The sequence below is a fragment of the Poecilia formosa genome, unplaced genomic scaffold, assembly GCF_000485575.1.
Source record: "Poecilia formosa unplaced genomic scaffold, Poecilia_formosa-5.1.2 Scaffold0, whole genome shotgun sequence".
Classification (NCBI taxonomy): domain Eukaryota; kingdom Metazoa; phylum Chordata; class Actinopteri; order Cyprinodontiformes; family Poeciliidae; genus Poecilia; species Poecilia formosa.
This window is the reverse complement of record NW_006799939.1, coordinates 2,776,871-2,801,180: the sequence shown is the minus strand read 5'-3', so window position 1 is coordinate 2,801,180 and position 24,310 is coordinate 2,776,871. Positions and strand designations below refer to the sequence as shown.

General features: G+C 40.9%; 3 protein-coding genes across 5 annotated transcripts; 1 reads left to right on the top strand and 2 right to left on the bottom strand.

Annotated features, from left to right (window-relative positions):
- Window positions 1–43: 43 nt before the first annotated feature.
- LOC103135593 (elongation of very long chain fatty acids protein 4-like) lies at window positions 44–6,685 on the bottom strand. 2 transcript variants are annotated; one of them, XM_016671199.1, is made up of 7 exons: window positions 6,446–6,685; window positions 5,395–5,470; window positions 4,788–4,975; window positions 4,547–4,627; window positions 3,392–3,563; window positions 2,232–2,359; window positions 44–2,130 (listed from the first exon to the last, which is right to left on the bottom strand). In XM_016671199.1, the coding sequence occupies exons 2-7, from the start codon at window positions 5,459–5,461 to the stop codon at window positions 1,804–1,806; spliced, it is 963 nt and encodes a 320-aa protein (XP_016526685.1). In that variant the 5' UTR covers window positions 5,462–5,470; window positions 6,446–6,685; the 3' UTR covers window positions 44–1,803. The 2 variants fall into 2 exon arrangements, with proteins under 2 accessions (XP_016526685.1, XP_007548504.1); XM_007548442.2 differs by having other exon boundaries at window positions 6,451–6,685.
- On the top strand, window positions 5,996–13,555 carry prelid3a (PRELI domain containing 3A). Of its 2 annotated transcripts, XM_007548645.2 has the most exons (8): window positions 5,996–6,125; window positions 8,611–8,667; window positions 9,712–9,880; window positions 10,007–10,096; window positions 10,277–10,347; window positions 10,508–10,610; window positions 11,624–11,700; window positions 11,781–13,555. In XM_007548645.2, exons 2-7 carry the CDS (start codon window positions 8,633–8,635, stop codon window positions 11,693–11,695), a joined length of 540 nt encoding a protein of 179 aa, XP_007548707.1. In that variant the 5' UTR covers window positions 5,996–6,125; window positions 8,611–8,632; the 3' UTR covers window positions 11,696–11,700; window positions 11,781–13,555. The 2 variants fall into 2 exon arrangements, with proteins under 2 accessions (XP_007548707.1, XP_007548627.1); XM_007548565.2 differs by lacking the exon at window positions 5,996–6,125 and having other exon boundaries at window positions 8,187–8,667.
- Window positions 13,556–15,029: 1,474 nt separating this feature from the next.
- fbxo32 (F-box protein 32) lies at window positions 15,030–22,717 on the bottom strand. Its single transcript, XM_016671134.1, has 10 exons — window positions 22,476–22,717; window positions 21,877–21,998; window positions 20,948–20,997; window positions 20,738–20,830; window positions 17,948–18,041; window positions 16,946–17,130; window positions 16,689–16,871; window positions 16,285–16,428; window positions 16,108–16,205; window positions 15,030–16,077 (listed from the first exon to the last, which is right to left on the bottom strand). The coding sequence occupies exons 1-9, from the start codon at window positions 22,586–22,588 to the stop codon at window positions 16,116–16,118; spliced, it is 1,074 nt and encodes a 357-aa protein (XP_016526620.1). The 5' UTR covers window positions 22,589–22,717; the 3' UTR covers window positions 15,030–16,077; window positions 16,108–16,115.
- Window positions 22,718–24,310: the final 1,593 nt, after the last annotated feature.

Sequence of the window (24,310 nt, the reverse complement as noted above, 5' to 3'; positions counted from 1 at the left end):
TCATATTATTCACAGATATTGCACTAATCTCGTATAAAAAATATTTTTTAAATGAAAAGGTCTAAACCGCCATTACAATAAATGATTTAAACACGGGGATTCAGCGTCTTGTTCATGAAATTTCAGCTGGCTATAGTTGTGTCGCTAGAGTGCCCTCTAGTGTCCGTGAAAATGTATTGCGCTTCACAAGATCTAGACAGGTAAGTTGTACAGGCATTAATTTTAATTAAATTTAAAGAAAGTTCAAAGATATGACTCCAAAAGAAAAGCAAAAAAAAAAATAAATAAACATAAACATTAGCCATGTGGACGGATAAATGCCCACTCTTAAATGAGAGGAGTACAAAATATCACAATGAAATATGTACATCACAAAAATAAGACAAATACACAGACGAGCACGCTCAATTAGATGGAAACAGGTATTTACATAAGATTAAATATTTGATCATAAATAATAATAAATGCATTGGTTGATTGCTGATATAGAGCTGATGTACACTGTATCTGACAGGCAATGAAAAGTTTCTTTTTATTCTTTTTCTTACAGTAAAATAGCATCCCTGTCACCAGCTCTAGTTTTAAATAGAAGACAGACTCGGACTGAAAAGAGGGAAAAGGCCACCTCTTTCAATCCGAGTCTTTTGTAGATAAATTTACATTCAACTTAGCTCAAGCCTGAGCGTTGGCTGCAAACAGACGAGAAGCTCAAACATATTTTACTTGAAGCGGTGCTAAAAGGTAGTCACCGAAACAAAAACAAAAAAATCAGTGTAAACGCAAAAGCGAACCCAGAACCGCGATGACGCCTTCCTTCCCGGTTCCAAGACAAAACCGCGAGATAAGAAAATTTATAATATATAAAAAAAGACAGAAAAACATGTCAAACGACAAAAATCCACCCGTTTTTCTGTCAAAAGGGGGGAAACAGAGACTCTCATCAGAGAACATTGGTAACATTTCATCACATGACAAACGAGTATGGATATACAAAAATCAGTTCTAGTCATATACAGACAAAACAGACGATCATTATCCCGTCTGGTGAACAAAGATGGATCAACGTCATCCCGCTCTCATTTCATTTCTTTTTTTTGCTTCTATGTACATTTTACTCTTTGCTGCGTGTAAGTAGATGGCATCCTCAAAGTCAGATTCCCTATACGAAAGTGAACAGTGATTAAAAAGAAACACACATCTAAACAAATAAATCTAAAGATGTCTCGTTTTCAACGAGCTTGAAAAAGGAGGACAAAACGACGTTGTCATTTTTATAGCTAAAAAGATGATGAGCAAACAAACTTCAAGTAGAAACTGAAACATTTGTGCGTGTGTTGCCGTCTGTATTCCTGCCTCATTACAGTGTTTGCTATTTACAGCCCCAGACTTCCTCTGACGGAGCTGCTGCGGCGGCGCCGCCGAGGCGGATCCGTGAGACGTTTTCTTCTCAGGCTCCATGTCGGGGAAACTTAACACTCGTTTTCATACCAGATCTAAACCACGACAAAAAAAGACAGAATACTACGATATATCCAAACCGCCCCTCGATGACACTTTTGGGTTATTAGTGGCCCTCTCGCGTCTGACCTTTGACACCTTCTATTAAACAGATCAATTCCCTCCCACAGAAGATCTCATCATATATTTTTTTTTTTTTTATCTTGAACAACTCAGGTCGACATGACTTAAAGAAATAAACTTACCCGGACACGTCCGTCCCTCTATATCTTCCTCAAATTAAGCGTTTCATGTTTCGAGTGGAGACCCTCGCCTGCCTTTCGCCTTACCTCCCCATCCCCCCGTCTAATCTCTTTTAGCGCGTCCTTTCCTCTTTCTCCTGCCAGAGTTCTCCTGGGGCTTCTCCTCTTTGCTCCCCGTTAGCGGCGCTCCGTTGGCAGCTCGGCTCAGGCCGTTCAGGTTGCCGTTGGAGACGGCCTTGCCCGCCTTCGAAGAGGAGGCGGTGTCGCGGCGTGCGGGCTGCTGGCGGCGGTAGGTCTGGTAGTAGAAGTTGCCGAACAGGACGATGAAGGTGATGGCGTAGCAGATGAGGGAGTAGTGCATCCAGTGGGGGAAGTCACAGTTGACGTACAGCGACAGGGCGGTGTGGCCGATGGTGACGTGGAACTGGACCTGAGGCATTTATTTAAAAAAAAAAATCCATTACTCTAAAAAAAATTTAAATAAAATCCAACCTACATGTTCTTTCCCCCAAAAAGCCTTTTGTTTCTTACCATCTGAATGATGGTCAAGTACTTTTTCCACCACAGGTACTTTTGGATCTTCGGTCCGCAGGAGGCCAAGCCGTAATACAGATACATCAAGACGTGGATCAGAGCATTCATGTGTGCACCAAAGAACGCTGCAGGGGCATAAACAAAGTAAAGTCAGGGTGTCTTTAAATACTTCTTGTACTTTTCCATTAAAGCAACAAAGAGTTTTAGTAAAACTTCAGCAAAGGCCCCTTTGGAGAAGTGTTCATTTAGACCACATATTTTAATTTAAATTTGATTGATTTCATTTTGATCACAATTAGTCATTTCTTATCATTTTAGTTTCAGCCTAGTTCTAGTCAACGAATTTCTTAAGGCCTCACATCTTTGTGGAAGTATTTTTTATATCTGACATATATAACAAAGGATGGAATTGAATTAAAATTAAGCTTCACTTTAAAGCAAATAGATTATGTTTAATATTTTGAAACATCAAGTATAGAAGTATAAGTATAGCTATTCCCTCCCCCATTTATTCATTTAGAAAAACATGGCTCATTTCACAGCTTTATTCAGACTTTAGTTTGACAGGTCAGTATAGTCCCCTTTTTATGATTGGATGAGTTATATTACTAACGTGGGATGTCGTTTTGCAGTAATCAAGCTTTTATTTTGGAGAGTATCTTCAAGCTTCATTTTCAAAACTCAACATAATCCCCTTTTCATGTCTGGTTTAGTTTCATGATTAATGTAATCTCCTTTTGCTGTAATATATTCCAATGTATTCCACAAAATGTTGAGGCTTTTGTTTTGAAGAGTAATCTTGAATTCATTTTGAAAAATCAACATGATTTTTTATATTTTCAAGATTAGTTTAGTCCCATTATTAATGTGGCGCCGATTTATTGCAATCATAAACTCTACAAAAACTTTTATTTTGAAGAGTGACCATCGTTTTTGAAAGGCCAACATATTGAATTTTTCACAGTTTGTTGAGTTCAGTTTGCAATGTACCGTCTTTTTCCGCAGTAATCTACTAGGTCAAACACTGACGCTTTAAATTTGAAGAAGCTTTTTAGTCATTATTTTAAAAGCTCGACATAATCGTTACGTATGAATTGTTTAAAAAAGTGTGTATTTTGCATTAACCGCAGAGACTCATGACGTTGTGAGCAACTCACACTGTCCTCCGGCCACCCACTTGATGCCGATCCACCACAGCGTGAACATGGTGCAGTGGTGGTAGACGTGCAGGAAGGTGACCTGGTTGAACTTTTTCCTCAGAATGAAAAACACCGTGTCCAGGTACTCGATGCCTTTGGAGATGAAATACCACCAGAGAGCTCCTGCCACCTGTCTCCCACAGGAACACGTGGCGAATCAGGGAGGTGAAGGTAAAAACACTTGAACACAAACAGAGCTACAACAATAAAACCAGAAGCCAAACGTGTGCGAGGGAACCGTGTTTCTCTTTCCCTCTCATCTTTGACATCCTAACCTCACCGTAAACATGAGAACAATGTGCTCACGGGTTCTGTGTCGAGCTTGTATCCATGTCATGGAGCAACAAAGAGTGAGGTGAAACAGAACACCGACTCCTCCGTCAGCTCACGCGTTCTTCCGTGGTCCGGCTGAACGGACGCTAATCAGGTTTCCGACGCCAGAAAGTGAAGTGACAATGAAATGCTCACGTTGCCCATCCTAATCACTTTTGGTACATTAGAACTTTGTACACAAGAAATGTCAAAACGTGCAAAAACTAGTCCTTGATACCTTTTAGAGACTTTGTCAAGCTTGCAAGCAAGTTATTCAACAGTTGGAATAAACTCTGAGACTAAATGTACTCTGTATTCAGTGCATTCACTTCAGTGCATGCAGTTATATTCTAAGGTGGAACAATATAAGATATATATATATATATTTTAGAAATAAAAATATCTCAGAAGTGTAACATGCATTGGTATTTGGCCTAACTGAGTTGATACATCTTGCCCGACGTACAAAATGCTATTACAGTCAATGAACTGAAGTAAATTCTGAGAAATCCTGGAAGGAAAACTTGAAACAACTTTTTTATTTGCAAAACCATTCTGAAAACCAATTATCCATTTTCTTCCATTTGACTCTCTCTCTCTCTATATATATATATATATTGTGTGTGTGTGTGTGCATGACAGTAAATCTTAATAAAAACTCTGAGGTTTGTGGTAGAAGTCTAACAACATGTATAACAGTGGCAGGAATACATTAGCAGGATACAGTATCTTGTAAGATAGTGTGCATGTGGTTGTTTTTTTTAAAATGTTTTTCAGCTTTCAAGACTCCACAACACTCACCCTGACTTCATTCGGATCGTCTGAGTAGTCCACAGGTTGACATATGTAACTGTACTGCGCTGCCCGGGCTGCCATAAAGAGCTGAAAAAACAAAAAGAGCAAAAGGCTCATCGTCGCTGCACAATACCAATTTTGGGAATGCTGTGACGGGGACATGCACGGATGAGAAAGGACATGGGTGTGCGGCTAAATCTGTTTCAATAACAACAACAACAACAACAAAAAAAAGTGCAGCATGTACCTCTTTAAAGATGAAGAAGTTGAGGAAGACCATGCTGAAGTTGTAAACAATGAGCGTCTTGCGGAGCTGGAAGGGCTCTCTGTTCTTCATGTACTTGGGCCCCAGCCAGAGGAAGAGCAGGTAGGAGCTGCTGATAGCCAGCGTGGGGAGCGGGTTGTCCATAAGAGGCCATTTCTCCACTCGCTTATCTGCAAGACACACATTCCCGCTTACACATGAAGAATGCTAAATGCTAAATGTTCACATTATAGGACCTGCTGTCAGAAAGCTTACAGGATGTTTCTTTTTTTTTTTCTCTCTCCCCATCTTTCTTACAGTAACATAAAATTCAATTTCAGTGCCATCACCAAGCTGATTTCCTCCAAGCATTAACCAAGTCTGAAAGCTGAAGATGTAGACATTGTCCTTTAGGAAATAACAGTGATGTGTGTCACAGACTCATTTTACACGGTCATTTTTAGCAGCACAAGACGATGTTTGAGAAGTCCGCCACAAAGTTTCTAGTTTATGGAGTACGGTCAAATTCTGGCAACCGCAAACAAAATCTCTATCTTCAGTTTCTCATGGATCCCACCCTCGGAGCCAGCAACGTGCTGCTCAGTATTACCTGCAATAGTCAGGGTCCATTTGTAGAACTCTATGGTGTCGTTTATTAAATGCGTGACAATCTCCATGGTAACGACCTGCAATCAAAGAGACGGGTAAGAAAAAAATAGCTTAGCTCATAATCTGTTGAGTCTGAAGAGCAGTCATTGCTAATGTCGCGCTGAATCTAATCATTTTTGCTCCTTCCGTTTTCCATATGCGTTGTTCTGAAATAGTAACCCGTTAATAGGTGTCCGATAATCAAAGCCTGTGGCAATCATTTGGTCTTTTTTTTTAATAAGGCTGTTGTCCCACGAGGCTCTGATTGGTGAGCCACAGACTTCGCTGCGCACACAGGGGAGCACCGGTCCGCAGAGCGCATGTGTCAGCGCATCTCTGGCCAAAACACGACCACCAGCGGGAGGAGAGAAAGGGGTTGGGGTGGAGAGGGTTTGGGGGGCGGTTGTGTCAGGCTCTAGTAAAACAGATCATATCCCGACAAGTCAAACAAAAAGAATAAAAATAATAATAATAAAAAATACACTGCGGAGCACATACAGGGGGATTTTTTTTTTTTTTTGATAAAAAAAAAAAAAAAAAAAAAAAGAATAAAAATCAGCCCCCTGCCTCCTCCTCCTCCTCCTCTTCTTCGGAGCGGATCAAGCGCTACTGCAGCATCTGCCATCCACCATGCGCTCCACCGACAAACTAAGCACAGGATCCACATCACCATCTGAATAAACGGCTGGCAATGTAATATTATATTTTTGGTTCAAATATATATTGAAGGAGCTTTATTGTATGTCTTAGAATTTACATTCAGCGGGAAGCAGCGCGGCCTTAAAACTGCAATGCAAGGCTTACCCAGGCCTGCTTCCAATCCGATTCCTTTACATTTCGTCCCAGAGTGACCAAAAGCTTAAACTTTCGAATCAAAACAAATGATCTATATGTTGTTGTTGTTGTTTTTTTTTAACTAATTACTTATGTGTGTGAAGCACGCATTAAAACATAATAACAATCGGCACCGATGTCGCCTTCTGCTGCCCTGCGCCTGTAGGGATGCTCTTTACCTTACCGCGCAGCTGCTTTCTGAAATCCCTCTGATATTACAGTCAGCGCAAGGTCACGCAGATGCAGCTGATACCGCTACTGTTTGCCGATCCCGCTCAGTGCAAACTAATGAATCTGCATCCAGAGTGAAATGGACGGGGGCCGCTGGTCCAACAGCAAATTTCTCCTCAAGGTACCATCCTATCCTCCAATGCCAGGCTGCTTCTACGAATTGCACCCCAGACCCGTGGAAGGGGAGGGGAAAGTCACACACCATCCTATCTTACACTTCCGGTTTATCTTTCAAAAGAATGCACAGGTGTTTAAAAATAAAGAGGCACCTAAAGCCGCTTGTTAAGATACAGATGCTTTTTATGATGAAATCTGAAACTCTTTGAATCCGTTTTGTATCTTAGTGTTTCCAACTCTGGGTTGGTTCTTGTGTTACGGTTTCTAGGCGACTTGTTGGTATTTGAAGGACTTAGAGAAAGATCCTTGAGAAGTGTCATCAAGGAAGATGAAGTGTGAAGTACCTCAGGGTTGTGCACTTGGATCCTTTTCAGTTTTTATTGCACATTTTGAGTCTGAGGGATGCCATTTGCACTCATAGTGTGACGTTAATGCCCATGCCATGTTGATATTCAGTTTCATATTAACGCAATGTGGTTTAAAGTGTTTTATGGGGAGAACAAGGGAACAGAGATGAATGACCAAACTAGGCATCAAAAGAGAGCACATTATTCACGTTTTAGCATCTCTTCATTAGCTAGCGGTAATTTTTTACTTGATTGTAAGATCTTATTGATGTCCAACAGTTTACACCATTGTACACCTCTCTGATGTCCTAACACCGTAAGTCCCTGGCCAAATAAATTCCTCATCCAAAGCCATATTGGTTGTGCTACAGTCTCATCTGAGAACCAATGAGGTTAGATTTTTAGTTTTCTTGCAGAATTTATTTGCAGCAATCTCCCAAGGGAGATAGACTTGTTAAATATTTTTTTTCCGTTTAAATGACTTTGAAATACATATTGTTTATCATTATATTTTTCTTTCTGCACTATCAAACAGTTTTTTTTGGGGGGTAAGGGGGTATTTCTTTTGTTTACTTTAATCTTTTAAGTCAACAGTTTGTAGGCATGTGTTAATCTGTGTTTCGTTACTTGATTTAATTTCCTTCCACTTGATAAAAAAGATAATTTTTACAACTGTAAGTTAAAAACATTGTAAATCCAACTCTTTTTCTTAAGTAGAAAGAATTTGTATTCAATTTATTTTGATGTGCCTGTATCTTATATTATATAATAATAATTGTGATATTTAGTTAAGGGTTTTCATCACTCATGACAATGCTTTTGTCAATTTACGGTCCAGATTTTAGTATTAAAAAGGTTTTATTGTGTGTGCGTGTTACTAGTGACCTTTTATCTTTTTTTTATTATTATTTGAAGGTCGTTAAATGAATTTCCGGTGCGGTTCGCGTTGTCCTTGGGTGACTTGACTCAGCGCGCCTCTTTTCTTCCACTTGTGCGGGGCTGTGAGTGAGGGAGAAGAGAAGTGAGTGAAGATGCTATGCGCATGCGCACAAAGGGAGGCGGATGCAGCAGCAAAGCATCAGCTGCATCACGTCAGCCGGACGGAGCAGACAGGAAGGAGCAGAGCCCCGTGGGCAGTTGTCCGTGGGTTCACCACAGTAAAAGTATCGCCAAATCATTTTGCTGGGATGAATATCATTCAGAGCTGCAGCCGCATTGTGCGTGGTTGATATTCGTCTTTATATGAATTCAAATTATATTTCTGGGCTTCACATTTCAATAAAACGTTGATTAAAGAGGTCAGCGACGTTTTATTTTGGCACCATTTGAGCAGAATGCCGCATGCTACTCGGTGACTCTTGACACTTTGTTAATCGGCTCCTGCACCGGCTCTTGTCCCAGCCATTCTTTATCCCTTTATCTGTTTTCTGGCTGGGAATCAGCAGAGGATTTTTTGCGCAGTTTTTGCACGGCCCAGACATGACAGGAACCACGGTGATGGGTCCTCTGGGCTCGTCTCATTGACTGTCGTGAGCTCATCCACAGCTTTCAGGCCCGGTTCCAACATCTCGGATCTATTTCCTTATATGATGATAATGATGGTCCGATAAGGTGTAGTTTTGGATTTTCTTCTCTTTTTTTTCTAACAGTGAGGAGAACACGTTCACTGGTATGATGAAGATTTGGAGCACCGAGCATATTTTCAGGTTGGTACCGCTGAGATTTGTTGTTTGGAGCTTTATTAAAGCTCCAAACAATCTGTATGTTATTGTAGTTCTGCGATGGTGAAATATGTAGCTTCATAATGATTGTTTTTCAGTCAGTAAGTCCTGTTTGACCAATGGGCAGTGGCGGTTTTTGCATTAATGATGCCCTGGGCAAGCCCCTCCTTCTGAACCAAAAAAAGGGAATCCATATTGGCAACAAAACAAAGAAGCAACAACAAAATAAACCTACTTTGATAAATACATTGCGGACCAGGAAAACCCTAGCAGAGCTTGAGTTTTCTAGATGAGGTGACCCAGTCATCCAGTTGTTACAATTCGACTCTGCATGGGCTGAAGTGTAACAAGCAATTTGTCAAACTTGCTTAAATCACTCCACTCACCTAAATTGTTCCTGATTTTAACACAACAGCCTTTAGGACACAATGTTCACTTGCTGACTAATGGGATAGACACGGGAGGTGATGTGTCGCTACTTCTCCATTCATTTCCTGTGGAACATGTGCAATGAGGCGACAACTTGCCCTCCTCCTCCAAGTGGTGGACAAAATTTGTGCGTGTAAAATTTCAAGCTCGTGCACATAGAGGTACACATGTGGTTAACCGATGCAATACAAGAAAGTTGAAAAATGTTCAACTTTTGACAGTACCATCACTATCGCGTTTCATGTGTTGGGATCACCCCAAATGGCAGAAAACTGTAACTTTTCACTGTCATTTGTCACTCTGAGGCTGTAAAAGAGTCCGTCCACTAATATGTGTGATTACTAATGAACAATCATTTTTGTTAACGTCACCTCTCAATGGATATAATGTTATCCCTGATCCCTTTTGGAAGAAAAAACAAAACAAAACATAGCAAAGATGTTATAGATGTGTTTACATCATTTTATGTAACCCAGGTAGATTGAATTCTTTTTTTTTCTTTTTCAACACAGAGCAAGCCCTATTTTGTCCGACAACAGCAAATATTTGATGTTTTCCATCTTCTTGCTTCTGACTAATTATGCTCCGATTTGTGTGCAGTTACCCGTGGGAGACTGTGATCAAGGCTGCCATGAGGAAGTACCCCAACCCCATGAACCCCAATGTGGTTGGCGTGGACGTGCTGGATCGCAGTCTGGACTCAGAGGGACGCCTTCACAGCCACAGACTCCTCAGCACAGAGTGGGGACTACCGTCTATTGTACGAGCGGTCAGTCAAAACCACTGAGATGTTCAGAAACATTTCTACATTTAGGTCATAAACAGGGAGTTTATTCCTGTCACTGTTCTTGAAGCATCTTCCTTCAGACTGGCTTGAGTATTTATGTGTGTGTAGATACTGGGGACCAACCACACACAGACATATGTGAAGGAACATTCTATAGTTGACCCAGAGGTGAAAAAGATGGAGTTGTCCTCAACAAATGTGAGTCAGTCCCAACATTTTATTCAGAAATGTGCTGCCTTTGAACCTGAAAATCTGCCAATGTGAGTGGGTGAACTGTGGCACAGTTTACACCTATCTGTAATCATTATTTCTCCAGTATAAAAATGTACATATAAATGTCGTAGTCGTAACATATTTTGAATAAATTGTACCCACCAGATTACTCTCACCAACCTGATATCCGTAGATGAGAGGCTTGTTTACACACCACACCCAGAAAACCCAGAGGTGTAAGTCACCATCTCTCCATTTTTCACTTAATTTCTTGAAGATTGTTGTCAGAGAGTGCATGTTACACGGAGTTTAGGAGGACAATAAGATGCGACATCTCCCAAGATGTCACGACGATCACTTCTTATCTTTCTGTATGTGTCCGTGTCTGCTCCTCAGTACTGTACTGACACAGGAAGCCATCATCACGGTGAAGGGAGTCAGTCTGAGCAGCTATCTGGAGGGCCTAATGGTCAGGAGCATGTCTGCCAACGCCCGGAAGGTAAGACGAAAATAAAACCTTTTTATCTATAGTTTCTCTTTGAGTGAAGATCTTTAGTTAAATTCTGCCTTGCAGAAGCATTCATGCTTTGTAACGCTACAACCACAAACTTTATGTTTGTTATTGGGATTTTATGTGACAGACCAACAGAATGTATCACATATTTGTCAAATTGAAAGACACGAGTCTGAAGATACGTTTTAGAAAACTCAAAAGTCCAATGTTCATTTATTCAGGCTTTGAATATTCAGTCCTGACACTGATTTAAAAATTGGACTTAGGTCTGGTGGCTTTCTCCGCTTTCCTAACATCAGCTTGCAAGAATGTTGTGCATGAAGTTGTTTTGTTGAAGAGATTTGCTGCACAGGAAAGTCAACCATCTTGCTCTAGATGCAAAATGTTTACAAAACAGTGATTATTTTGGAAGAAGAAAAACAAAGAACCCTTCTCCAATGAAGGTGGATGGATCATGATTTGGTCATTTTTCATAACCAAACGCACATGGAGCATTTTTTTTTTTTTCATGCAGATGCTTATAAATGCCGTAACATACTCCTGGCAAATGTGACGCTATTTATGAACAAACTGAAAATGACTCCTGCAGCTTTGAAAAGATCTTAAGCATAATTTCCACAGAGAGATGTAAGATCAACATGGCTCCCAGTTTCAGTATCTTTTAATCACTAGACACTCAAAGACAGTGTGTGCAGGAGAGCTAAACTGTCCTGCTGAGACGGACGTCTGTTGCTTTATGAAAATGTCCAAACGAGACCGGAAAGATTGAACTTTAAAAGTGAGAACATTTAGAAGTGGTGATACTTGTCAAACTCACTTCATTACATGAAATAATAAAGATGTGTTATCCTCATATGACCTTTGCATATAAGGTCATGTTTTGGTTACTTTGCTTTTTGTGGTAACACTTTAGCTGCCAGAGAAGTGAACATTAACATTCATAGCATTTCTTACAGTATTTTGTACGTTTGTGCTCACTGTCTTTTGTCCATCCATAGGGCTGGGACGCTATTGAGTGGGTCATCCAGAACTCTGAAGGGGACGATGTACCACTCTGTGACATTTACTAACACTGGTAACTCTGCCTTCCTTTAGACATTTTCTACTAGATCCCCAGAAGAAACCATAGAACATGCTCTGTTATTCGTATCGTAGGACTCCAGATCCACTGACGACTGCTTTCCTCAGCCGCTCCTCGTGCCTGAAAGGGGAATGAGGGGGGAATTCTGAGCATCTTCCGGTCCTCTGCAGATGGTTCTTTCATGTGAAGAAAACTAAACCTTTGCCAAAGCAAAAATGGTTCTTGAAACTTTCTGGGACTGCGTTGCCAGGTTTGGCGGTTGTGACTCATTTCCAGCTCCTCATTTATAATCCAATAACGGTTAAACCACATGGCAACAAAACAGAGACCTGTGTCTGCTAAGCAAACCTAGCAGACTTTACAATCTTGAATGTCACTATTGTACTTATGAAGTGACACTTTAGAAAAAACACTCGATATGGAAGACGGACGCAACAAGAAGGTACACACCAATGTTTTTTTGTTTGTTTTTTTAAACAAGGTACAGCGTATTGTTGTCATGCAACTGTCTCAAAGGCTTTACTTGGACTAGTTTGATACCATATGAAAACTCCTACAGTGGGAAACGGGTTAAAATATGGAGATGCTACTGGTGCTTAATTTGTGTTACACTGGACAAAAAATGTTATATTACTGATTGGGCATGATTTATATTTGCCGCATTAGTTTCACTCCTGGATCGCCAATATTTTTCATGTGTAACATCTGCTTTATCTGTGTCAGTCTTCATAGTCTTCATTTGTTTTCCATGCAAAATAAATATGATTAGATGAGACAAAAATGATGCATTTGTACCTGAAAACACTGCAAGCAGGGTGGTGGTACCATCATGCTGTGGGACTGATTTGCACCCCCCGCCCCCAACTGGTATTTTTGGATCTGATATCTCCGCAGACGTGATCGTTGAATTTTTCAACTGTGTCTTGACACAACAGCCAAATGTCTGAATTGGAAACCATTGAATATTCTGGTAAAGGTGGTTTTAAAATTGCTATAACAGTTTAGCATTAAGCCTCAACACAATTAAAAATGTATAGAATGCATTTAAGAGCTAACTCTGTCTCAGGAAATCCACCACTTTGAGAGGTCAAATATTCATCCTGGGTAATAAATTTTATGCTTATCGATCTAATCAAGTTGAAAGGCATACTATTTTAAGATCACCTTTGTGGAGTCATACCAATACAATACTTAGATTATGCACCATCCCAGGGGATGTGTTTAAAAAAAAAACACAATATGTGGTCATCCAGGTCTGAAACCAACATGGAAAGTACAAATCTTGCACAATTTTGCAAAACATGAAGGACTTTGGAGAAAAAAAAAAAGATGAATCTGAAAGAAAAAAAAAACATGGATATGAATGAAATACCGGACTGTACCATCAAAATTCCCTTCATCTGATATTTAACATCAATGAGTGTTTTGGAAACGTACCAAGAACAGATGAAGAAGAAGACATGGTGGTGTCCAAGGTGGGCAGATGTTGGCATTTATCTGGCCTTAAAGCGACACGAGTGTTTTGCTTTCATGCCTTTGCCAGTCATACACCTCATGCTTCCAGACGACGCGCCTGTCCATAGATGCAACCTTCGTGTCCTGGAGATCAGGAGCAGTACTTTATGTGTGGTGATGCAAACTGGGACTAATGTGCTAAAACATGTTTCTGGATAGCAGTAAATATAGCATATTTGTATAAATGATATTTTAAACATACATTTAGTGAATGCTACTGCTTTCATTTTGTGTTGCATAAAAAACATTTGTATACTTTTTTGTTTTGAAGCGCAACATTTGCCTGGCTGCAATGAAAGAGATGCTAAAATAATTAAAGCAGAAGTGAAAACAATGAGTGATCCAAACTGGTCTGTCGTTTCGAAAAGATGAGTTCAAATTGGACTGAAATATAAAACGGTGTCTGAACTCTGACCCAAAGCCAAACTGATGGTTATAAAGTAGTGAAAAATTGTAAGCCAATGGCTCCACCAGACAGGCCAGCGAGAACAGAGATGTTGTGAAATGAGACTGAAACTGAGCTGCTTGCTTACAAGGAAAAGTCTGCATGTGGCTGAAAACTAGCAACACACGTCACCCTAAATGCACCACCACCATCGCTGTGCTTAAGCAAACATACGGCTACAATGTAGATTAGATTAAAGTAATTCATGCAGCCGGAGGACTAACCAAATATTGTGTGCATAGGAATGAACATACCATTCAGAAGCCTGACTTTTTTTTTTTACTTAAAGTACCTTTTGTTATTGTTCTCATGTAGTATTCAAGTTTTTTCGGGTTTCGTTGTCTGTAGTGAACTGCAGGTGTTAAAATACTCCAAAGTCCAATTGAGAATTTGCAGGAAAAGGTTGAAAACAATGTTTATCGATGCCGTCCTTCCAATCTGACTGAGATGGAGCCGTTATTCGACAGAGAAGAGGAAGTGAAATTTATGGTTCCGACATCGGGTGCGATAAGCTCAAGAGTGTCAAAAATTCAAAAACATGTATTTGGGTGTTTGTTTTGATTAGAGAAACACGAGTCGCTGATTCCTCCCCGGACGTTATTAGATTCATCGACGCCGGTTGACACAGGGTTAAACAGTGACCAAGACTGACTGGACGTCATAGCTGCTTGAGAGATACAGGAGAGAATGTGTGTGTGTGTGTGTGTGTGTGTGTGTGTGTGTGTCTGTGCTCCATTCCAGAGATATCTGCTGGCTCCACAGAGAATAACACGTCTCTGCAGCATAAAAGGCTGACCCAGTCATCCCATCTTGACCCGCAGAGTGTCACAGATAAATATTTATACGCCTCCACAGGTGTATGAGCACAGTCTTCTGAATGACAGGTTTTCTACCTCAACAAGAGCAATAAAAATTTTTGCAAGCTACAAAGTTTAAAATGTTCTGTGACTGAATGAAAGAATAGTATAAAAAAAAAATCTAAAAACATAAATACAATGTTTTGTGTGTGTCAAAACTTCTGTCAAATATTTGCATCACATCAATTTTGATAATGGCCCCCCATGTCTCAACCCAAAACGTAGTGCTTAAAAAAAATTAATATTTTTGCATTGTTTAAAAAAAAAACAAAAAAAATTGGACAACCACAATATGGTTACTGAACAGCAACACCCATCAATTCGGTGCTACAGTTCCCCCTTTGGCCGATAGATGGCACACTTTTGCCGTTACAATCTACTTCTAAAGCCAGTTCAACGCCAAGAGGTCCCATGTTTTCAACCACAAAATGAAGTGTTTGGCTATTAAACTGTGTATAGTACTGATGAATTCATGTTTTTAAGTAACTTCACAGTCCTACAAAACAGGACAGACAGCACTGATCAGCTTATTTATTAAACATAAAAACAGACCGCATTGCATAGCATGTACATAGTTCCTCAAAGTCTGAGCAGTGACAAAGGCCCCTTTTACACAGAAAGTCCACTTCTTTAAACCTAAAGTGTGAAAGTTGAACCAGTCACCAAAAGTCTCAAGAAATAAATATGTAAACAACACAATCAGCTGGGTGTTTGAAAACATGCAGGAGTCTTCACAAAAAAAAAAACAAAACAAAAAACCAACTTTGGTTTCAGAGCGTTGCACCTTAATTAACTCCTCCGTAAAATTAAACGCAGAAAAAAACCCCAATAATAGTCAGAGTTTAGAAAAGGTGCAACCAAGACGGAGATTTTGCCGGTGTTGCTTCAAGTTTTGTAAAGGCACACCACAGTTACAGTGGCTTTGATTACATTTGGTAATACTGCACTCAGTTGCTGCTATGACTGCCAAAGCAGAATAAAAAAAAACCCATATCAAATCCATATAAAAGTGGAAAAAAGCATAAAAACAAAACATCTTGTTTCTCTTCCCCGTATGCATTTTCCCCTTCCAATTAAAGCAGACCACAGTTCCACATAAAACATATTGCACCTTCCCAAGAGTGGAGGCCTTTTAGCATCACTACTTTAATCCATTTTCGATTGAAAAAAAAAATCGAACAAATTTGAACAAAAATAGAACTTACATCCCATAAACAAGGGAATAGACCGTATTAAAACTGAAAACTTCAGCCAGATATTCCCTTTCCCTCCCCCCCCCTCCTCACCACATTCCTTTCATTCTCCATCACATTCAGTCACTTTCGAATGCTTCTTTTGATCTCATCCAAATATTCAAACCAAATAAAATTGCATAGTTGTCCCACAGCCTGTGTCCTCTCCAGGTCCGTGTTGCAAGTAAATGTACATCCAGGACATGATCGGTTTATGAAACAAAAAAAGAAAAACATCTTTGTACAAGAACAATATGTACAGTCCAGTCCATACTTCTGGAGTTTTCTGAAGAAGTAGGGGAGTGTGTGTGTGTGTGTGTGTGTGTGTGGGTGCGTGTGCACACGCGTGTGTTGCAGAGATCAGAAATTAAACAGACTGATAAAGTCCTGAGGGGAGAGGGACGTGGTGCAGCTTTCGGGATTGTTGGCCGTGCAGGGATGGTTCGTATCCTAAGAACAAAAGCGGAGACAGTCGTTAGACGGTGAGTCGAAACGCTTCCTTTCGACGGAGCAGAAGACGGAGATGTACCTTCCAGAAGAGGATGTGGCAGTGTGTGCAGAGGTGCAGCGTGTCACTGTACTGCTCTCTATGAGCATAGCAGCGGCTCAGCTTGAAGTACATTTTCTTCCACTCCAGGTGACCCTTCTCCGACACCATCAGACGCTTGCGGATCTAAAAAAGGGGAACACAGACTGCTTAAGGAAACCCTAACCCGTAAGAGAAAGATTCACAGCTACAAAAACCCAGGAGGAAGTTGGTAGAGGTCTTAAGATATTTTTGCCAAACTGAATACAAGCTGAATGTAGAGAACCTTTATGAAATGCTGTGGTATAAAAATAAGTCTTAAGTTGCAAACTGGCCAATAAACGACTTTATCAGACATTGGTGTGGTCCCCCACACCAATGTCCTCCTCCCCTCGTCATCTTCATACCTGTCTGTCTGTGAAGTGGTACTGGCAGAGTTTCTTCCACAGCAGGCGGTCCTCCGTCAGGGCCCCCAGCTCCGGACACACCTGTCCCAGGCTGACCAGGTCCCTGCCGTCCGTCAGCCGCTGCATGATGTTCAGCTGCAGACTGGCAGGCAGGTCAGTCAGCGACATGCCCATGGCCGCAGGCTGCAGGAGGGCGAGATGCCGTTAGAAACAGAGTCGTGACCTTGTCGGGATGTGCGATGCGGACAGACGCTCACTCTGTTGATCTGGATGTTGTCCAGCTGCTGCTGCCACTGCAGGATGTTGTCCATGCGGTGGACCCAGATGTTGATGTTCCCCACCAACACCGACTTGCCCATGTCCTGGACGAGGCCGCACAGCGACACGTACAGCGTCTGCAGCAGCTCTTTGATGGGACGGACGTTCTGCTGGTCATCGAGAACTGAAACGGATCATTAATCTTGATGTTAAAAAAATAAAATAAAATTCAAATCTTTAGGATGTTGCATGGAAATTTCAACAGCAAAGCTTCAATCTGTAGCTAAAAAAAACCCCAACAACAACAACAGATTTTTAGCTACAGATCGCAGCCTCTGAAATGAGTGGCTGCGATCTTCTCAGTTGCATGTATGCGATTTGGCCAGAAGGTTTTGTGACGCTCCCTAAACAACCGAAGTCTGTTTAGTTGAAGGAACATTTAGTTTACACTGCAGCTTGCAGAAGGGTCTGCTGACTGTCAGGGTTCTACACAGTGAAGTTAGAGAGCCAAGTCCAAGCTGTCTTGGCTCATTTTCTCACCTACAATAATAAATACTAAAACACTTCTTCACACCCCACGTTTTGTCGCACTTTAACCACAAACTTTAACGTAGTTTGTTAGTTAAGTTCCCACCCAGGTTGATACTTCTTCTAATCCCATTTTACTACAATTACAGCTGATGCTTGTAGTTGTAATGTGATGAAGATAGCGAATCTTTCAAGAGGTGACACTTCCGCAGACTCCTGCGGAAGTGTCCAGCTTCACTTATTGCCTTTAAGAAATACATAGTCACTTTGAAGAAAAAAATAGAAAAGAAATTCTAAGAGATACAGATGCAAAGAAACGGAAAAGGGCAAAAACAGGAAGTAGATTCTCAAGTTTGCTTGTCCAAATATTACTACTTGTGTTTTGTTTTTGTTTTTTCCTGAGACCCAAGTGATCAGCGTGGATGTACACAAACACACACACACCCACGCACAGGAGGCGTGACAGGGCTCACCTTTCTGAACAACCCTCTCCAGAATATTCATGTAGTTTTTCTGCGCCACGCCGCTGAGCGAGGGGAGCTGCGACTTGGCAATAAGCTCCAGGAGCTGCAGCAGAAAAAGAAAAAAAAAAAAAAAGAAACATAAATTTCTCCCCGTCAGCCTCCGAGACGCTCTGTTCCACCGCCTCCTTACTTTGTGTTTAGTAGGCTGCTGGATTCTTAGAAAAACAAATTCCATGCTTGAACATTTGTAACAAAACTGGGAGCTGTCCACCTGGTTACTGCTCTCGACTGAAGGTCCATTAGCCTCAGCTCTGATTTGTTTTGATCAGAGTCGCCTTGCGGAGGTGAAGCTTCTGGAAGAGTGTTGGGCAACGGCCTAGACGGGAATCAACAACGTTGGCTGATGAAAACATAAGCTTGAAGTTATTTGACCCCTGATCATCCAGCCTTGCGAACTAGCTGACTCACTTCTCAGAGTGTGTGTGTGTGTGTGTGTTCGTGCATGCGTAGTTGTTGCCACTGGCTCACAGACATGCAGCGGGCTAAAAGGGTGGCTCATCTGACAGGCACTGTGACGTCATGGAGAAACTCAAAATCAGAGCCATGTTCAGATCTGACCCAAAACATCTGAGGCATAAACAGAAAAGTTACCCACTTTTTGTCCCATAACTTCGATGTCAGATTTAGTTTTACGGGATCCCAATGGAGCAAAAAGTGGTTTTATAACAAATGTAGATTTGGCAGACTCAAACTTTCCACATGCCATTCTTCTTCATTCCTAATGCTTAATCCCCTTCCTTTCATTGCTCAGGACGAGTTCAGTCGGGCAGAACGGTGTGCGCTTCCGCATCCACTTTCTGACCCATGTGCACGCCGTTTCTATGGAGATAAGCTAGACCCGTAATGTAGATTGCAAAAACCTCAAGAACTTTTGGTTTTAACCAAGTCTTTGGTTAAAACCAAAAAGTTTATAAGTAATCTTAAACTTAATTTCTCCATCATCATATTTCAGATTCATACAAAACTTTCTGCTGTAGGAGTGGGGCCATTAAACGACAAGAAATACATGACCAAATTTAATTATTAACATTCTATATATACACAATTACTGTTTGAGAAAACAACCCCAGACTTCCAATTGACATTTCTAGTTTTTGTCGACACACATCTAGGAATTAAAGTTGAAAAGTATTTAAGAACTGTTATAGTCCATGTTAAAAGAGCCAAATCTAGCATTTAAAAGGTTTAGGTTGATTCATTTAGTTTGTCCGACCCAGGAAAAGAGAATCTCATCTGTGCTGAACAAGAAGACGATCTGTGTAACTGAGAACGAGTTAAACGAACCCTAAAATGTCGTCAGACAGCGAGGAGCGGCGACCCGGCTCCGACACGGCTGGATGCTAGAGTTACACCCTTATTGTTCTCTGGACCTAACACACTGCTATCTAGAACCCGCTCAAAACTGGACAGCTCCAGAACTCCTTGGGGCCGAGAAGAAGAACCCTGCCGATTTGAATCAATGACATACAAAATCAGAACCATCATGTTGATGCCTTTATCTCAGCTAAATCTTTAAATTCTGCGAGTTTGAGATGAAACTTGCGTAAGCAGTAATGAGGCAAACAATCAACTTATGATTAATTGTTGATTAATGGTTTATTAGATCAAAATGACTTCCAGTCAATTAAGAATGTATCTTCTTTCAGTGTTGCAGTTTGGCCGCCATCCAGAAGAGGGCAGCACTAGTACTCTTGAGCAGAGCCAACTGATATAGAAACAAAGATGGCGGCGCCATACCAGAACTGGGAAGAGAAACAGTCCAGTATGGGACACAAAATGTATTTATGCGGTTCTGTTTTGAAACATAAACAGTTGAGAAGCTCCTTAAGTTATCAACTTAATACAAGAAATTGTTATGTTAGAATATATTTGTTTGTTTGCTTTTTTTTTTTTAATTCTCCATATTATGAAAAATGCAGCATTTTGATATGGATCCTCTTGACACAAGCGGAAAATCGGGTTTTTAAGAAAATGGCCTCTTATGTATTAATTGTCAATCGATTCAGTCTCCTTTAAATCAACTCGTTAATCGATGACTTGTGTCCCCAGTAAGCAGACAAAATGCACCAGTGACCAAAGGGAATGAGACAGAAAACAGAGGGGAAAGAGGAGATGGCGGGCCTAATCGGGTAGATTCAAGTGTGTGTACGTGTTTAGGGGTCTGAATCACCTGACAAGCATCAGGTCTGATTTCATAAACTCCTGACGGGGGTTCACACCTCACCGCACAACACAGCTGTCACAAACGTCCTCAAACCTCCCCTCCCCACTGAACAGCACAGGGTGACACTTCATGGTCACATAAAAAGGGTAAAGGCGGGGGGAGGCAGTGTGTAATAGCATCAAGAAGAGGAACAAAGCAGTGGAAATGAAACAAAATTTTCTGCACTAATGTAACAAGGATGAGCCGTTTGGCATTCCAAGTGTAAACCTTGACGGTTTGTGTGGGATAAAAATGAGTTTGAGAAAAACAGACCTAGATTTTTAATAAAACCCCCGTTTGAAGTTGAGGTAGGGGATGACGGAGTTTTCAGTAATCATAAATAACGCAAACTTTCCTCAGTATCATCACCACAGTCTGCAGAGCCTTGATAAGAGCCACCCTCTTTAACTTTAACCCCCCACCAACCTCCCAGTTCCCCTTCTCAGCCTCTGACAGAAAACAAAAAAAAAACACCTCCCCTGGCAAACACAGAGAGACAGAAGCGACTAAAAAGCAAAGAAAAGAGGAGGACTCACTCTGACAACGTAATTAAATCTCCTCGTGTCCTTGATGGCGCTGGAGAAATCCAAGCGGTTGAAGGCCTCTCCCAACGTACAATATCCGTGGCGCTGGGAGAATTTAATTATCAGAGTATTAGGCTGCAATCCCGCGCAAGAGCGCCGAGTTGTTTACATTAGCAACTGTGATTGCGAAAGTTGATGGAAAGCTAATTGAGACGGTCTTACCTCCTTGGTGCTTCCTTTGTGAACGTAAATCCACTTTTCCCTGTGGAAATCTGGAAAGACGGAGAGAAGCCAGGAAGAAAGTGTTTTTACGTTAGTGGCCTCGCCGTCACTGAGCTGCTCATAAGCTCTGGGATAAATGCATGAGCACGCGACGCAAATAAGATACAATTTCAGAGCTGGTTTAGTTGTTGACGGAACGGTAATGAAATGCTCCAAATTTAGAGATGCAGCAAGCGCGCTTTACACAGCCAATACAGGTTTCTGGTTGCTGGTTTTATTTCTAAAAGGACTAGAACGCATAAAATAATGTACTGTTGCTTCTGGGGATAAATAAAAAGAGATCGCATTGGCATCAAAGTAAATATCTTTAACTTTTGAGGCTGAGATTTATGCCCTTTGTTCTTGGAAGTCCAAAAATCCAGGTTCCAAGTCAAAAAAAGGGGGGTAAAAAAAAAAATGCCCTGTTGGCTGGAAAAATTGAAACTCTATAAAAGGTCAGCATCCTGTATAGTTGCAGAAAACAAAAACAAATAAAACTGATTGAAGCTGCAGGTATGAACTTGTCGCATTAAACCGATAGTGCTAAATTCATCTCAGATCCCACCGGAGTGTCCCTGCTAATCCTAGACCTAAGCTCCGGCTTCAAGGCCAATCGAATGAACCAATTTATTATCTACTTTATCATTGTGGAAAAAAAAAACAAAACAAAGAATGCAGCATTTGATCTGGTGACATTGTTAGACACAGGACATTTTGAACGTTTCGATTTCTGGCTAAACAACTTGTGCGCCGCTGTATCAAAATTAAATAAAAGGGGGGGAGGAAAAGTTCTGACACGTTCTGCTTCTGATCTGGACCGCATTTCTCGTGCCTTATTACATAACTCATTTATTCTGCGTGTGTTTGGGTCTCTCTTCGCGGGGACTCACAGGGGATCTTGCTGTTGTTGTTCATCAGATCCTTTTTCCTCTTCTTGGCAGACATCTCATAGCTGAGAGAGAGCAGCAGGTTCTCCTTGTTAAAACACTCCGGCTTGTTGTCTTTGCAGAAGCTGGGGAGGGGAACAAAGTTCATGTGTGAGCCACACAAAAGTTAAGAGAATGATGCAGAAGTTAATTCTGACTTCATGTAACGATGGCCCATGATCAAATATGGATTTTTTTGTTTGTTTGTTTTGTTTTGGTGTGTGTTTTAGAAAGCAAATGCTGTTATTTTGGAAAGTGGCCAGGTTCAGCAGACGTTTGTTAATCCCTTGACTTGTTGTCAGGTTATTATTAGCTGGGTGATTAGCCTGAAAAGGAACTTGCCAACCAGAAAGAAAAAAGAAAAAAAAAACACTGATGGAAACTTACACGAAGGCCCCTCACTCTGCCTTTTGTTTGCAATGCAGTTTGGACTCGTTTCAAAACATCTCCCACATCTTATCTCTCTCTCCCCCCCCCCCCCGTTATATTTCTAACACTAAGCAACAAACTAACTCTGTCAGACTGCTACATTTTTCTCAGGCCAGGCCGTTCAAACAACCAACCTCCCCACAGAGACGTTGTTGTTTTTGTCGTCTGCTGTCCTCTTTTTCCATCCATCGTCGGTTTTCACCCAGTTCTGACCCGGTGACCTCCAGTCCTGTCCGAGAAAAGGCATGTCGACTCGGTTACTGACAGCCGAACGTCGAAGAGAAAGCCGTAGAAAAACGCGCAGGCCTCTGCTTTGCAAAACTCCTTGTTCCTTCTTAATGTTAAGTGCGTTTGTGTGCTTGTGTTGACTCTGCGCAGCTCGCCTTTTATCCTCCGACTCGGAACCCGGAAGCAACGAAGCTCCGCCCACTTTGGAAACTTCCTCGCAACACGTGGCTTTGTTTATCAACCTCAGCGTTGCGACAGCTCACGGCGAAAGGAGAGGAGGAGTGAAGATCTTTCGATGTCATGGAAAGATAGGAGCACAGGACACCGATCAGATTCACCTGAGAGTGTTTTAAAAAAGCGTAGAAGCATGAATATTTTGAAAAACATACTTACTATGATGTTTACTGTCTGGGAAGAAACAATTGAGTTTAGTACTTGGGTTGTATTTTGTCCTGACGTTTTAGTTTTCATGCTATTTTTAATACAAAATATAAAAATCCCATCTTATTTTGCTGAATTGTTTTTTAGGATCTTCTTTGGCCTAAATGCATAGTGTTGGCTGGAATTAAATTCAGAATCCAGTTCTGATTAATGCATATTTCCACAATAAGACCCCGCCTGGGGGCTACTGAGGTGGGATTGACTACATTTTATAACACATAATGTATTCATGTTCGGGGAACATGTCTGTGAATGTAAATATTAGGATGAAAGCACATCCAGTGAACTGGCTGTGAAGCCCGCCAGTCCTCTTTGTCAATCCTGAGTTTATAAATAGATTGACTTGTGCTTTAGATTCTTCCAGAGCATTTGGTTGCAATGCAGATTGTGTTTGTATTGAGTGAAGGGTTTCTAGTGTATTTATTTATTTACCGGGCATATTTTTATTGTCTCCTTTCTGTGTCTGCATGTAATTATGTTGTGCCTGCACCTGTGTATCTATGTTGGGCACGTAATACGACAGAGTGTGTGTGAGGGTTGATATGTTCTGGTGTCCTAGCACACCCATTAATAATAAGTTTGAATATTATTGAAAAGTCCATTTCCTTCAGGAACTTTATCACTAAGTGAAACACATTATATAGATTATTCACACAGTTGGATGGAATGCATATTATAATTTAATGAACATGACTGTGTGTGTATATGTACAGAACTGGATCCAGAAGTTGTTTAAATGCTGAGAAAGTAGCTAAACTTTATTTTCATGATATTTTAAGTTTTTTTTTTTTTTTTTTTTTTAAACATCAACTATGATCCAGAAAAAAAAAAAAAAAACAACGTTTAGGGTTGCTTGGTTGATTTTGACCTCTGTTGTAAGACTTAATTATATCATTGTTATATCACTGTTATTCGATCTTGTGTTATTAACAAATATTAACTTTGCCTTTACTATCTCAACCAAGGGAAATGCATACAGTCTAGATGTCCTCATCTTTAGCTACTTTCTCAAAGTAGTCCTGCACATCAGAAATGGAGCTGATGCAATCATTCAGGTCAAAAGGCCACAAAGGAGGATACAATTTCTTTTTTTAAACTAAGGATGTTAGCATAGCAGAGATGCGGCACTGAAACACAGGCTAGTAGAGGAGTAAATGTTTCTTCTTTCCCTTAACTCACGGGACACTCTGTGATCACTAAAACATGTCAGCCACTGTGCACATCAGATAAACCTTTACGAGAAGCAACGGGCAATTTTTAGCTCACCTTCTGCGTGTGTGTTGTGCTATGTCCTGTCTCT

Bases quoted from the DNA above. Each gene is read 5' to 3' on its own strand.
- fbxo32 (XM_016671134.1), bottom strand. From the start codon at position 22,588: ATGCCTTTTCTCGGACAGGACTGGAGGTCACCGGGTCAGAACTGGGTG. The intron at 17,131-17,947 runs GTGAGCCCTGTC...GATCCGTTTCAG, and splicing joins GGAGAGGGTTGTTCAGAAAG to TTCTCGATGACCAGCAGAAC. The intron at 16,872-16,945 runs GTGAGCGTCTGT...GCCCTCCTGCAG, and splicing joins ACAACATCCAGATCAACAGA to CCTGCGGCCATGGGCATGTC.
- LOC103135593 (XM_016671199.1), bottom strand. From the start codon at position 5,461: ATGGAGATTGTCACGCATTTAATAAACGACACCATAGAGTTCTACAAA. The intron at 4,628-4,787 runs GTACATGCTGCA...TTGTTTTTTCAG, and splicing joins ACTTCTTCATCTTTAAAGAG to CTCTTTATGGCAGCCCGGGC. The intron at 3,564-4,546 runs GTGAGTGTTGTG...TGTGGGAGACAG, and splicing joins ACGATCCGAATGAAGTCAGG to GTGGCAGGAGCTCTCTGGTG.
- prelid3a (XM_007548645.2), top strand. From the start codon at position 8,633: ATGATGAAGATTTGGAGCACCGAGCATATTTTCAG. The intron at 9,881-10,006 runs GTCAGTCAAAAC...ATGTGTGTGTAG, and splicing joins TACCGTCTATTGTACGAGCG to ATACTGGGGACCAACCACAC. The intron at 10,611-11,623 runs GTAAGACGAAAA...GTCCATCCATAG, and splicing joins TGTCTGCCAACGCCCGGAAG to GGCTGGGACGCTATTGAGTG.